This window comes from Papaver somniferum, chromosome 3, assembly GCF_003573695.1.
Source record: "Papaver somniferum cultivar HN1 chromosome 3, ASM357369v1, whole genome shotgun sequence".
NCBI lineage: Eukaryota > Viridiplantae > Streptophyta > Magnoliopsida > Ranunculales > Papaveraceae > Papaver > Papaver somniferum.
Genome location: NC_039360.1, coordinates 48,336,237 through 48,349,615, shown reverse-complemented (window position 1 = coordinate 48,349,615; position 13,379 = coordinate 48,336,237). Strand labels below are relative to the sequence as shown.

Sequence of the window (13,379 nt, the reverse complement as noted above, 5' to 3'; positions counted from 1 at the left end):
AAAAGGAACAAAGGGTTTTTTAAGAATTTTATCTACTGGATTATATACAAAAATTCACCATACAACCAAAAGTCTAAAGAGTTGAGGATCAACCCAAAAGAAAAAGTGTAGAGGCATGGAAAGTTTCAAAAACTAAAATTGGACTTAAATGGGAGAAAAATAAAACTTTTTTTTTTTTTTTTTTTTTTTTTTTTTAAAGAAAATAAAATTTGGTTTTTGAAATGGGAGCAAGCCCACTGTGCAAGCCTCTAATGAAATGGAAGGAAGGCTGCGGCCTACGAAAATCCAAGTTTTAATTTTGAAAGTTTAATTTGGCCCAGTTGGTTAAGGCCCGACGTTTGTTTTAAAACTTTGGTTTCGAGGTCCACTTTTGAGTGAAAGCAAGTCCACAATCAGTTATAAGCTCAGCTGGGTTTAAACCCAGAGTCCAAAATACAAGTCCAATGAAAGAATTTAAACAAGCCCACAAAATAAATACAAGCCCACAAATTAAACAAACAAGCCCAAAAATAAATTATTACAAACCCAAAATAGAGGAATAAAAAGCCCAAAAAATTGGGTTAATTATTACAAGCCCACAATTAAATAATTTTGGAAGCCCACAGGTTGGGTTCTCTTAATGAAATGGGTTTAGGCTTACCTTTTTAGCACAGCCCAGCTGCTCTGATATTGTTGCAAAAACCCAGTTGGGTTTTGGTTCTTTTCCTTGGTGGCGTCCCAGCAGAGGAAAAACAGGCTCAGAACAGCAGGTCCAACAGCAAATGAAGTGAAGCAGATGCAGATGCAAATGCTATGAAATGAAATACAAAATAGCTAAGAAAAACACAGCACCAATCCCCGGCAACGGCGCCAAAAACTTGGTGGTCCCCGGCAACGGCGCCAAAAACTTGGTAGGCTTTGAAATATGTATAAAATTAAGCGCAATAAAAACGGGGGCCTACAGTAATACCGCAAGTGCACGGTCGTCGGTTGTAGCTCGTGCAAGTACGGGTCGATCCACAGAGATCGGGTGTGTTTTGGAAGTGTTTTAGCTAATTGGGTTCCTAAATTGCTATTGGGCTATGAAACCTTTTGGCTTAAATTGGGCTTTGAGTGCTAATGGGTTTGAATGCAATAAGATGAACTGATCTTGGGCTCAGTTATTCTTTGAAGTGTAAATGGGCTTTGGCCTTAAACTTAGGCTTTTGATTAAGCCTGAATTGGATTGGGCCTTGATGAATTTGGGCTTTGGATTCAGTCAAGGTTCTGGGCCTTTGGGCTTTTGGTTTTAAACAAATGGGCTTTGGTTAAGCCCACAGGTTGGCTGAATAGGGCTTCAGTTTGAGTTGAGCTTTGGGCTTTGACAGTGAACCAGATTGGGCTCAGCTGGCTTTGGCAGGCAGCAGGAGCTAACAGGACTGCACAACAGAAGGGCAGCTGCAGGAGAAAGGAAGCAGCACCAGGTAGCAGGCCTAGCAGCAACAGAAGCAAGAGGGGAGGCAGTGCAGCAGCTGCAGGAGAAGGAAAGCAGCAGCAGCAACTAGTGATGCAGCAGGAACTGCAGGAAGGCAGCAGCAGCTGCAAGAGGAGAAAAGCAGCAGCAGCAACTAGTGATGCAGCAGGAACTGCAGGAAGGCAGCAGCAGCTGCAAGAGGAGAAAAGCAGCAGCAACCTGGCAAGACTGCACAACAAGGCTAAGGAAGGCAGCAGCAACAGAATTGCAGCAAGCCAAGTGCAGTAGGGGAAAGCAATGTAGCAGGGCAGTGAAAATAAACTAAACAACAAAAACAAAACAAAAGCAAAGTAAAATGACACAAAGGCAATCAGCCTAAGGCAGGGGATATGGTTAAACTAACATGGAGCTAAACTAAGGCACTCTTTTAGAGTGGGAAGAGAGCTAGCTTGCTCATTGTCACTAGTGAGCACTAGTTTCTTCCCACTACTCAATTAACACTATGCAGCAAGGTTTACTCCATTTAACAGAACTAACTGAACATGTATCACACTGAATTCTTAGCTACCATCATTCTTTCACCCCTAGAATCAGTTGTCTTCTTACAGCACAACTGATCACAGATGCATTCATTCAAGTAGATATCATCAGTTCTATGACATTTAAGCACTACAATACAATTAACATAATCTTAACTAACAATGAACACAACTGAAATACTAACAGGAATTAATTTAACCTAACATGATACTTAACACATTAACATTAACAGTGAATAACACAACATCACAAACATAACAAGAGCACAGCAATTAACAAGAAACAATATTGAGCACAACATGAACTGAAATGAGCTTGTAAATTGAAAATTGAAAATTAACAGTTAACAGGACATGAGAGTCCTGGATGTAGGCTAGTCCAAACATGCTTTCTAACACAACCCATAGTGCTATTTATAGTCACAGATACCTAAATTATACAATTAGGGTTCTTCCCCAAATTTTTCTCCAAAGTCAGTGAAATTAGGGCTTTTAGAAATTGGAGAAATCTCACCTAATTCTCTGAAATTGTTGTCGACCCATCCATTCTCTGACTCTCCTGTATCACTCCATGCCTTCAATTTCAACTCTATTTCACCTAATTTGTCAATTTCACCTCTAGGGTTCCTGACATGGGAGAGGCGTGAAATTGAGTGATTAGGAGGACATAGAGTTGGTGAAAGTGGAAATAATGATGTGGGTTAGGGTTGTTGTGGAGAGCTGGTGGTGTTTGGTGGCGTCAGGGAGTGGTGGTGATGATGGTGGTGCGGCAGTTGCAGGAGGTGGCTCTGCAGAGGGGGGTGGTGTAGGTGATGGCTCGACTGTTTGGGAGAAGGGGGTTGTTTGGGTGGGTGGTATAGGTTCGGTTGATAGGGTGTGAGGCGGCTTCATCGAGTCTTGATGTTCTGTGACTCTGAGCTGCGAGATGCGAAGATGGTAGGTAGATCGGACGGTGATGCGGAGGCAAGCGATGATCGACCGTTGGATTATATGAAACAACAAAATGAACGGTACTTGATGGAGTTAGGTACTGTAGTGTAAGGCGGAGATATCAAACTTCGATGCACAGCAAGGGAGCGACCGTTGGATTCAACTACCATCTAATCTGAAGGCTTGGAATTTCAGCGCTGTGGTGCTCGGCAGAGACTTCAGATTTTGATGCTCTATGCAGGAGCGACCGTCGGATGCTTCTGAGAAATGATCTGATGGCTGAGAACGGAGGCGCTTTTGTGTGTAGAAAATGAGGTTGTGCGCACCATTCTTCGCGGTTTCCTTGCGTAATTTCTTCCGGCTTTTCACTACTTTTCTGCTCTTTTCGCTCCGCGACTCATCCGAACTTTATTTACTACCTAAAAATGCAAAATTAATTAATAAAAATATTTATTCTTGAAAACAATGAAAATACAGAATATGGGATAAAATGTAGAATTAATGCATAAAAGATGAGTTAAATGCCAACAAAAAAGGATAAATATATACAATATTTGGCACTCATCATCGATGGAAAAGAAGAGGGTCGGTCAAGCATAATGGGGCGTGGCCATTGGCAAGTGGCGCCAGCTGGCTTATGGCACGACCACACCTCCCTTTGATGCTGCTCCTTTTTTCCGCGGCTCCTCTTTTTTATTCCTTGTTTTCTGATTTTGGGTAGGATTTTGAACCTACTAATCCATGGCGGATCAATTGCCTAGCTTGCCTAGGTTTAGTCTCGACCAGCAAGGTCTGATATACTACGCAGGGCGAAAAAACCCTAATGTTGCAAATTAATTGGGTTAGGATATTTTCGTGAGTTATCACAAAATTGATTGAACTCTGCATAAAGTTCTTTAAATTTATTGTCGGAGAGAAGTATGCTTTCCTGTTGAGTTCTTTTATGCAAATACCTTAACCTTGATACTTCGGGAAATTCATGCTACTCTGCTGCGAGTGAACATTAATTGTCATGTCATATCAATATTAAGGGTTCAGCCGGGGAACATAGCACAGAAAAGTATTCAGTGAGTCTTATATTAATGAATAGTATAGGCAGGGCGCCGAAATTTACAGAACATCTGGGATTGTTGCTACATGCACCATTCTGGATAAATTTCATGTGAATATATTGAATTGCTCAATAAACGTGCCAGTGAAGAGGTTGAACACTCATCACTATTACATGGCTCTGTCTCTTTGCAGAGTGACATCATATTAAATGCGAGAAATTTACAACTTTAGCCCTGAATTAAAAACCACAATCAACAATTATATTGTTTATGTTTATAATTGGATTTATACAGGTTTTTACGTATTCAATCTAAGCAGATACATCTGCTTAGTTGTAATCGATTAGGAAACTAGTTTCTTGTAGAATTCACATATAGAAAGATAGATAACAAGTTTAGTTACTTGGACGTTTGGATTATTTGGATACGGATAGATTGATCTTGGATATTGATTTTTGAGATCGTCCAAGTACTCTGCTTAACAATCAGGTTCACTAACCTTGAGTCTACATACATACTGATTGAGTAGAGGTTGAGATAGAAACTCTGTATATATATTGTCAAGGATCATTCAATTGGTCTACTTGCAATTGTATTAATTTTTTTCTATATAGGTTTCCGAACGAAAAAGTTGGGTGTGTTTAGTATCCCTTGCGTTTTCAATCCCATGAATTAATATCCAAGATAAGTCTAGTTGTATTCGAATTAGCGATATTCAAATTCTAACAATTACCGAACTTGTAATCTATCTTTCAAGATATGAATTCAACAAGAACAAGTCTTTTGTTTGATCTCAAACAACAAGGACTTAAACTATCTAGATTGATCACGTACTACTTGTGTTATCCTTATTATAAAGATAAACAATATAATGCAGAAAAGGAAAAACACAAGACACCAAAATTTTGTTAACGAGGAAAACTGCATTAGCATAAAAACCCCGGGACCTCGTGCAGTTTTGAACACCACACTGTATTTAACCGCTACAGACACTAGCATACTATCAAACATCGGACTGGAATGTAGTCAAGACCGAATTAACCCTCCAAGCAATTCAATAGAAGTCGTGTTCCTTATGTCTTCTGAAACTCGAAGGATTCTACGCACTTGATTCCCTTAGCTGACTTCCTTTAAAGCCTAACAGTTGCTTCAACCTCAGTGAAGACTTTTGATACCTATCTGCCTATAACAGACAAGCCTATTTGATTTCTTCTTTGATATGTTTCAATCTAGGTTTTGGAATGTGTTTGTTGTAGACAAAGTCCAGCAAACCTCATGGATCTGGAAGACTTACAGTTTGTTAGCAGAGAATCCTAGATCATTAATCACCTTTTAGGAACAAATTTAAACAAATCAAAGAAAAGTTTAAATATTTATCTTGAGGAATAACATAGTCTGAGACGAATAAAACTTTGTGATTTATATCTAAGCTTGTTCGTGATCTAAAGTTGGTGAACAAGATCAGATATAAGAACTATAAGGTAAAAGATAGTCTAACCGAGCTTCAGGAATCCCTAAGTGAAGTCTTCAAATCCCTAACCTAGAATACAGTTTTGTAAAAAAACCTAGGTTATGCAGGACGACTCTAGATTTGCTACTAAAATACAAGAGTACCACGGTTGACAAATCTTGTTGAAAGTTTTTCTATTTATAGATTTTCAAGGATACAAATAGCTTTGATTCAAGTTAAGGTTAGCTTCAGAATCAAGCAAATACTTTCTCGGTTTATATGAAATTCTTATTAGGAATTCATGTAAGCATGTGAAAAGTCTGTCTTGAAATTACATAGAAGAGTATGCATTATGGTTTGGTTCTGGAACCATGCAGAATGACATAGTGACAAGTATGCATTTTGAACTTACAAGAACATAGCGGTGTTCAATAACACTCAAGACTAAACAATAATCCAGAAGTCCAAAGTGATTTTGTTAATAAGTGAACATAGTCATGTTAGACAGTTCGTGATCTTCTTCTAAACGAGAAACAGTTCGTGATCTTCTTCTAAACGAGAACTGTATAAAATTATAAACCAAACCTTTGGCAGTTCGCGAAATCAATCCATAGGGGTTTGCAAACCGGGTTTGCAGACCTTATCAGTTCGTGAAGTCAGGTCATATGGGTTTGAAAACCTAACCCTATTCTTGAACTCAGAAGTAAAGGTTACAGTTCGCGAAATTCACTCTAACTAGGTAATACATACAAGTAAGTGTACCTTGCACAGAGAAATTTCGTTTCTCTCATAATTCAGTTCGAAACATTCCCAATATCCATAGACAATATGAATTGTTGTTTGGGCAGATTCCAAATGATCAACTTGAAGCAAATTAGATTGTGAACAATAAATTGTTTTAACTAAGATTGTTACGGATCTATGAACATACATTGCTTGAATTACACTTCGAGAGTTTAACCAAAACAAGCTTGAACTCAAAATTTCTTCTTTGCAAAATTAAATCAACTAAATTCATATGACATAGGCTCATAAGATAAAATGGTATATGCCACGAGTAAATAGGAAAGGCCAGTTTTCGCATATCCTTTTGTTGATGAAGTTCTCGTAAATGTCTTTGTTTGTTCTTCGGTCTTGAATGTTTGAGGGTTATTCAGTGATGTCTAATACTCAACTACCATACTGTAATCCTAGTCCGAGAATTGACTTTCGTAGACTAGAAATCAAGATACAACTTTGTACATCTAACATTGAGAACAAGCTTGAGATAGCAAAACTAGCGCGTTTGACATAGCGATGCTCTAACAGTTTGCACCTAAGGAAAATTAAATTGAAAAAAAAACATTGTGGATAATAGTTGGACTCTAAAAAACTATTGTGAATAATAGTTGCGTTCTAAAGTGAACAAAGAAAAATCGTTTGTACAATGAAAAAAAAGTAGAAAATGAAAATTTTGTATACATATTTATGCTCGTTTTATAGGCGTTTTCAAAAAATTATTCGAATGTCTAAAGTTTGTCAAATTCTAACGTATAAGTAGTGAGATATATTATATTTAAGTTTGCTTGACAATTATACCCTTCAAAGATAAAAATTTATACGCAAAAGGGTAATCTTGTCATTTAAATCTCTTATTTGACGACATCATCAAACATCTCTATTCAGATGATCCTCCTATTTTCTTTAAGGATTATTTCAAAAAACTGGGTTAAAAAAAATTTTCTAGTGAATTTCAAGCCCAAGGCCAAGCAAGTAAAACATGGTGGGATGAGAGTCAAATACTTAATTCCCAAATTTAATATATTTGTTTCTCTAATGTACAATAAATGCTAGTGATTAGATGGAAACCTTTCAAAAAAACAAAATTTACATAAATCATTTAGAAAAGCATTCTATAAGTATTGGAGGAAGAATTTCATAGATGGAAAAGAAAAATATAATGAATAATAGTAATGGCGATGAAGAGATAAAAAAAAGTTTTTTTTCCTTAAATTTGCTGGAGACATTTAGAAAAACATGCCATAAGCATTGGAAAAAGCAAGATTGCTAATAAAGGCATCAAATTGCTTGGGAGTGTACCACTCTAAAAGCAAAGATGTTTTTGTCTTATGTGTATTTTGGTACACTCCCAAATAATTTAGTACCTATTAACAGTTTTGGGAAAAAAACTTCATGTAGAAGCTAAATTTGGCTTTAGTTCCTAGCGAAAACAAAAATGAAAAAAAAGAGAGAAACATTTGACCTCAACTTTGGCTCAAGCACTCTGGAACACTAGTGCTATTTCAGGCTCACCGTGGAGATCTAAATTCTAAAGTGGCTCTTATTACCAGCTTGGGGGTCCAAATTGATTCCTCACCGGGCATCACTAAGACCCTAACCTTGATCTGTCCGGCCGGACTTGGCAAGCTGATTTGGCTCATTTGGCCTTTGCCAGATTACTTCGTGTTTAAAATAATAACAAAGCTATAGTATATTCCAGTGGACCCTACTCAATTGAGTTTCAAGGCCATATGACTGGTCATTCTGTCGTTAAGACGCTACGAGAGGGTCAGACTAGCATGTATTCCATGTCCTAGACTCCTAGTCTAGTACACTGACCATTGTTACCCCTTAACAGACATTAGCCACCTTATAACACTAGCATATTTTGCATCAATCTTCTTTTTGACTTTGACTTGACATCGCATTGATTTGTACACAAAAAAGCCGAAATAATTCAACAGGTCCGCCGTCCGTGCCACAAAATCATTTCAGCCTGATGTTTCTTAAAACCTGAGATCATGGTGCCCAAATTTCACTCATTCCCTTTTACCTTTTACTTTACACAATTGAGCTTAATCTACAGGAACTTCAAATGTTTGCTAATTGAATTAGCATTAATTAATTGAGTCTAAATTAAAACAAATTAAAATTAAAATAACGATTCATGACGGATTATAAATTACTGGAATCCCTCCCTCAAATCCCATCCATTCATCCCATTCATCAAACTCGTCATAATCCTCCGTCGTCTCGGACTCCTCTTCCACCTCAAATCTATCCATAAGGGTCTGAACATCATAAAAGAAAAGAAACAAGAATTAAAACATGTCCAACTAAAAAAAAAGGGCAATCCGAATTCATAATAAAGCAGATCTATGACCTTCTAAGCAACCAGTCGACACTCATTCGATATTATATTTTTCGTTCATTTTTGTATGCATCACGCATATTTCTTTACAATGCTTCACAAAAAAGGAAAAAGATCTCTACAAATAGCTATGTTTTCAAGTGCGGATCCAAAAAAAGCAGAAGTTATAGGAGTTTTGCAGGCAACAATTTGGGTTAAGAAAAAACAGATCAACAGTTTCCGCATCGAAGGCGACAATGAAAGCATCTTCAAATATTTACAGGGTCATTCCCCAGATATTTCGTGGCATGCAAAAGCCTGTCTTGATGAGGCTAACAGAATAGCACATATTTGTCAAAAAAAAATTGGGTTTTAATTATGTTCCTAGACTAGGTAATTAAGTAGCGGGTGTTTTAGCAAAATCTGTAAGGTCTCTGACCTCAGTTGTAGAATGGGATATCACTCACCCCTCTTGTATTTTTAAACAACTCTTAGTAGATAAATCTAATGTAGGGATGCCTCAAATCTCTAGATTAGATGGCTCTACTCCAATTGTATTTGCGACTCGCAGGGAGTCCTAGTTTCTAATATGATTGAAGTATCTTATTTACAAAAAAAACAACAAAAAAGAGCGGCCAACATAGGCCCCCATGTTAATAGGATAAGAAACAAGAATTAATCTACCCCATATCTCTATCGAGATCCACATTCAGGTTCAGATGGGGTTCACCATTCTCCTAATGTGGGATTTAGATTGTAGGGAGTTGAATAATAAGGTGGATAATAGGGAGTTGAATAAGATCGCCCATTTAAAACCAAATGTAAATGGATAATATATAATCGTGGATGTGGGAGATCCACATCATGACAACAAGTGATCATCAATAGCCATTCACACAAACGATTTTTTTTTTTATCAGAATTCACACAAACGATTGATACTCACGTAAAGCGATAGTTTTTTCAAGTTCGTTACGTGATGCGAACAAGGACAACAAAGAGATTGAGTTATCAGTTTTCACAACCTAATCTTAAAGGTTCCAAGTGTCAGGTCATCATTAAAACCTTAAAACTTGTGCCATTGGTCGGTTGCAGTTTCACATCGAGTGCGTAATCTTTTTTGGCGCCCCACCTTTAACGGGAAGGACTAAGAGGGTGCGTGGTAGTTTTCTTTCTTTTCTCTTTTGTTTCTTAAAGTCAGTACTGGATATCCGGTTGATATCCATTTCTTACAAGGGTTAATCGGAGGCCATGGAAAGTAATCGGGGACCAGGACTCCAATTATATCCACACCAAAAAATATATGGGGCTTTCAAAATGAGAATGAAATACCTATTTCACCATTTCCTAATAACTAAACCTAAAATCCTATTAACCTTTAGCAGAGGCCCCCAGTTTTCATTTCAACTCTAAACTCTTCTTCTTCTCCTCCCCTTCCCCTCTCTCGGCTCCATTAATGACTGTGGAGAAATTTTTTTCCAATCGATTCATCATCGTAACCAAATCAGGCGGAGAAAGATATGGCTCCAATCAGAAGGGAACTCAAACCCCCTAATCTAAATCGGGTTTGCGTTTAATTTGATGTTTTTATTGAAAAATTAGATTTTCAACTGCAAAATTGTAGTTTCAGAAACCGGGTCGTTAACTACAAAGTTTTTTTGCTTAACGACTTTTTATCTACATGTTAAAATCATGAAAAATCGTTAATCATTAGGGTGTCGGAGATAACGACCCTAGCATTAGTTTTTGCCCTAGTTTAGAGTCGTTTAGTAAGCTGTTGACGATTCTTTTCGACGACCCTTTTTAAATATGAACGACTCTATATAATGCAAAACCACCTCTCTGTCCCAAATAATGATAGGGTCGTCGATAAATTTCTATAAAATTAACGATTCTATTTTCGACGATCCATTTATGAAACTAACGACTTTGTATGATACAAAACTAATTCTCTGTCCAAAAAATAGGAAGGGTCGTCATCTGAAAGCAATAGGGTCATCATTTTATTTTAAGGATCGTCATTCGAAAAAATTTAGTCGTTAACTATGTTGAAGGGTCGTTTAGTTTTAAAAATAAAAATTGTGACGATACTTGAACTGCCACAATGAAGATGATGTCTTATTTTGGACTGCTAGTGCATGTGGACTCATTTGTTACTTACATTTCGCTCAACTCATGGAAAGAGGTCTTGTACCTCTGAAAGGTAACAATACTAGTGGAAGAAAAAAGCCAATGTCCTACATAGCCAATGACAAGTCTACAACTTTAGATAAGCAGGTAAGCAAGAAGAAGCTCTGGTCATGACTCGTTCACGCATGGTGCGCCATGCACATGTGGTAGTATTTTTTAACCTTGAGATGACAGACGCACAACAAGTTGCAAGTCATTAATTAGTCGAGAGAGATTGGGTTTTGAGACCATTAATTATGTAACGAAAATGTGGGCTTGAAGCAATGCGATGCCATGAATCTTACTGTGTGGTTGAGGAATGAAATGATTGATGAGATAAAGTCAGTCGAGCATTTTTGTGCGCTTTTTCTTTTTTGTTTTATATCTTGTGAGTTATTTCGTACCAGCCAGTTAAATTGACTTCTTTTTGAAGGTAGGTTGTTCAACTCTCCTCCTCTGTTAATCTAGATGAAAGACTGTGATAGAGTCGTCACTATTTATAAATGTGACAATGACGGCTCTAATGTAAAGATAAAATGGTTTGTTAGGGTCGTCATATTATATGAATACCAAAATGACGATCCCGAGAGTTATTTTTGTAGAGAGCATTTAATTTGAAAGTCGTCATGTTCTAAACAAATTCGACTAACGACTCTAGGTGATCTAACTAGCTGGAGTCGTCAATTTTATCAAATTTTGTTGACGATTTTTCATAACCTGCAAAAGTTGCAGGTTTGAGTCGTCAACTGTTGTGTAAAATACTTCACGACTCATTAGAGTCGTTAGTTTATTAGCCTCTCGACCTAACAACCCTCACTCTGAGTAGTTGCATAGTGTACACGAATCGACCACTTGGAGCACCATTCATACAATTTGAAGAGTATAGGAAGTTTACCTGGTTGTTTTGAGCTTCGGGTTCTTCATTTTGAGGATTGGTTCCTTCACCTTGAGCAATATGATCTTCATTAGAATCACTCATTTCAAATAACCATAACTTTCCCCCCAAAACTCACCTCCTTCTTCTTCTTCACAACACAAAAACACAATTTTTCTTTTATCAAAATTTTATCCCTAAATCTGATTTTAATCTAACTAAACTAATCAACTCAATTAACACTAATGATTTGGGATAGTTTAGCCATTTTATAAAAAGTGGGATAAGGGATAACCCTTGATTACTATTTCATGACCTTGTTTTGTCCTGTAGCTAAGGCCCCGACTACTTTCCATGGCCCCCAATTAATCCTTCATTTCTTACCTTATCGACATGGGCTGACAAAAATGTGGACACTCCCAAATAAAACTCCAAAAATGTGTTCTTCGATTTTTCTTTGGATGGAGTGGTCATTGTCAGACCACAAACAAACTACAGTCTAGCCAAAGTATAATTAAGATAAAAGTTATCGAAATCGGAGGATTTTAAACTGTTCATCCCCTTAATGGTTTCGTGGACGCGACAGATTTTTAAGATTAAGAGTGATCGGGGTGTTCTGAAAGCATGCAAAAGCATATACCAACTACCAAAATAAGGTATACCCAATCTCAAATTAAGTGCGAAAAGAAAAGAGTGTCTTTGAAACGCATGGTAATGCATTAAAAATTTAAAACTATACTTAGCCTGCTAATATTTATCGCCATAAACTTTGCTCGTCAAAAAGAAAAAGAAAGATCATAGGAAAAACATTAATTACCTCGTATGCAGATTTGATTTCTTTAAAAGTTTCTTGTTTTTCATTGTTCTCTCCAGCTTTAATCACATCCGGATGATACTGAGATCATTAACAAAAATGCACCAATAAGAAGTGTATATGACAATCAAATTGACAAAGATATAAAGATTAAAGAACCTTGTATTGGATTGATATATATATATATATATATATATCCTGATGAAGAAGAAGATTAAGGGAAGAAAACATAAGAAACATAGTAGTATCATTTTACCTTGAGAGCTAATCGTTTATAAGCATGTTTGACGTCAGCTTTAGATGCATATGGTGTAAGACCAAGTAATGAAAACTCATCGGAAAATGGTAAGCATCTTGTCGGAAATCGTAAACACCTCTGTGTTGTTTTCTGATTTGCCGATGATGACGACGAAGATGAAGATGGCCGGATACAATGACCTGATTTCTCTAATATCCCGCCACCCATAAATTTTCTGATCATCTTTTCTATAGGCTTTAGCCTGATTTTTAATTTCCTTTTTGTTTTCGTTTCTTCCCTTTTATCTCCTAAGACAACAACAGGATGACGAAAATAAAATTGGAGTCTTATTACAATGACTTCATATTCAGTGAATATATAAATATTTTTTTTTTCTTCTTTTATTCTTTTAACTGGAATTCTATTTCTTGAAAATTAAAATATTAAATTTCTTTGTGAACAATTGAAAGGCAAGGACTTTGACTTTACCTGTGGCATCTTTTAAATTGGATTTATTATTTATATAATACTATTACTTGCTACTAATATTTTATTGTTAATGTAAACATCCCGAAATTGGTGAAGGGTTAAAGAGGACTAATCGTAATACACACTACAATTCTCTCTAGAAATAATCCTTCTCTTTCTTCCGAGATATTTTGTTAGCTCTACCCTCTTTCATCTTGGGCAACCTCTTTTTACAGGAGAAGTTGGCTTAATGTGCCTCAAGTGGACAACCTCCTCACAATATGAGCTTTACTATACAACAACC

The 13,379-nt window shown here is 36.8% G+C and overlaps 1 protein-coding gene across 2 annotated transcripts; it reads right to left on the bottom strand.

The window, feature by feature from the left end:
- Nucleotides 1-8,178: 8,178 nt before the first annotated feature.
- LOC113361234 (chaperone protein dnaJ 8, chloroplastic-like) lies at nt 8,179-13,004 on the bottom strand. 2 transcript variants are annotated; one of them, XM_026604544.1, is made up of 4 exons: nt 12,626-13,004; nt 12,373-12,450; nt 11,577-11,626; nt 8,179-8,453 (listed from the first exon to the last, which is right to left on the bottom strand). In XM_026604544.1, the coding sequence occupies exons 1-4, from the start codon at nt 12,848-12,850 to the stop codon at nt 8,345-8,347; spliced, it is 462 nt and encodes a 153-aa protein (XP_026460329.1). In that variant the 5' UTR covers nt 12,851-13,004; the 3' UTR covers nt 8,179-8,344. The 2 variants fall into 2 exon arrangements, with proteins under 2 accessions (XP_026460329.1, XP_026460330.1); XM_026604545.1 differs by lacking the exon at nt 11,577-11,626 and having other exon boundaries at nt 12,626-12,987.
- Between the last annotated feature and the right edge of the window lie 375 nt (nt 13,005-13,379).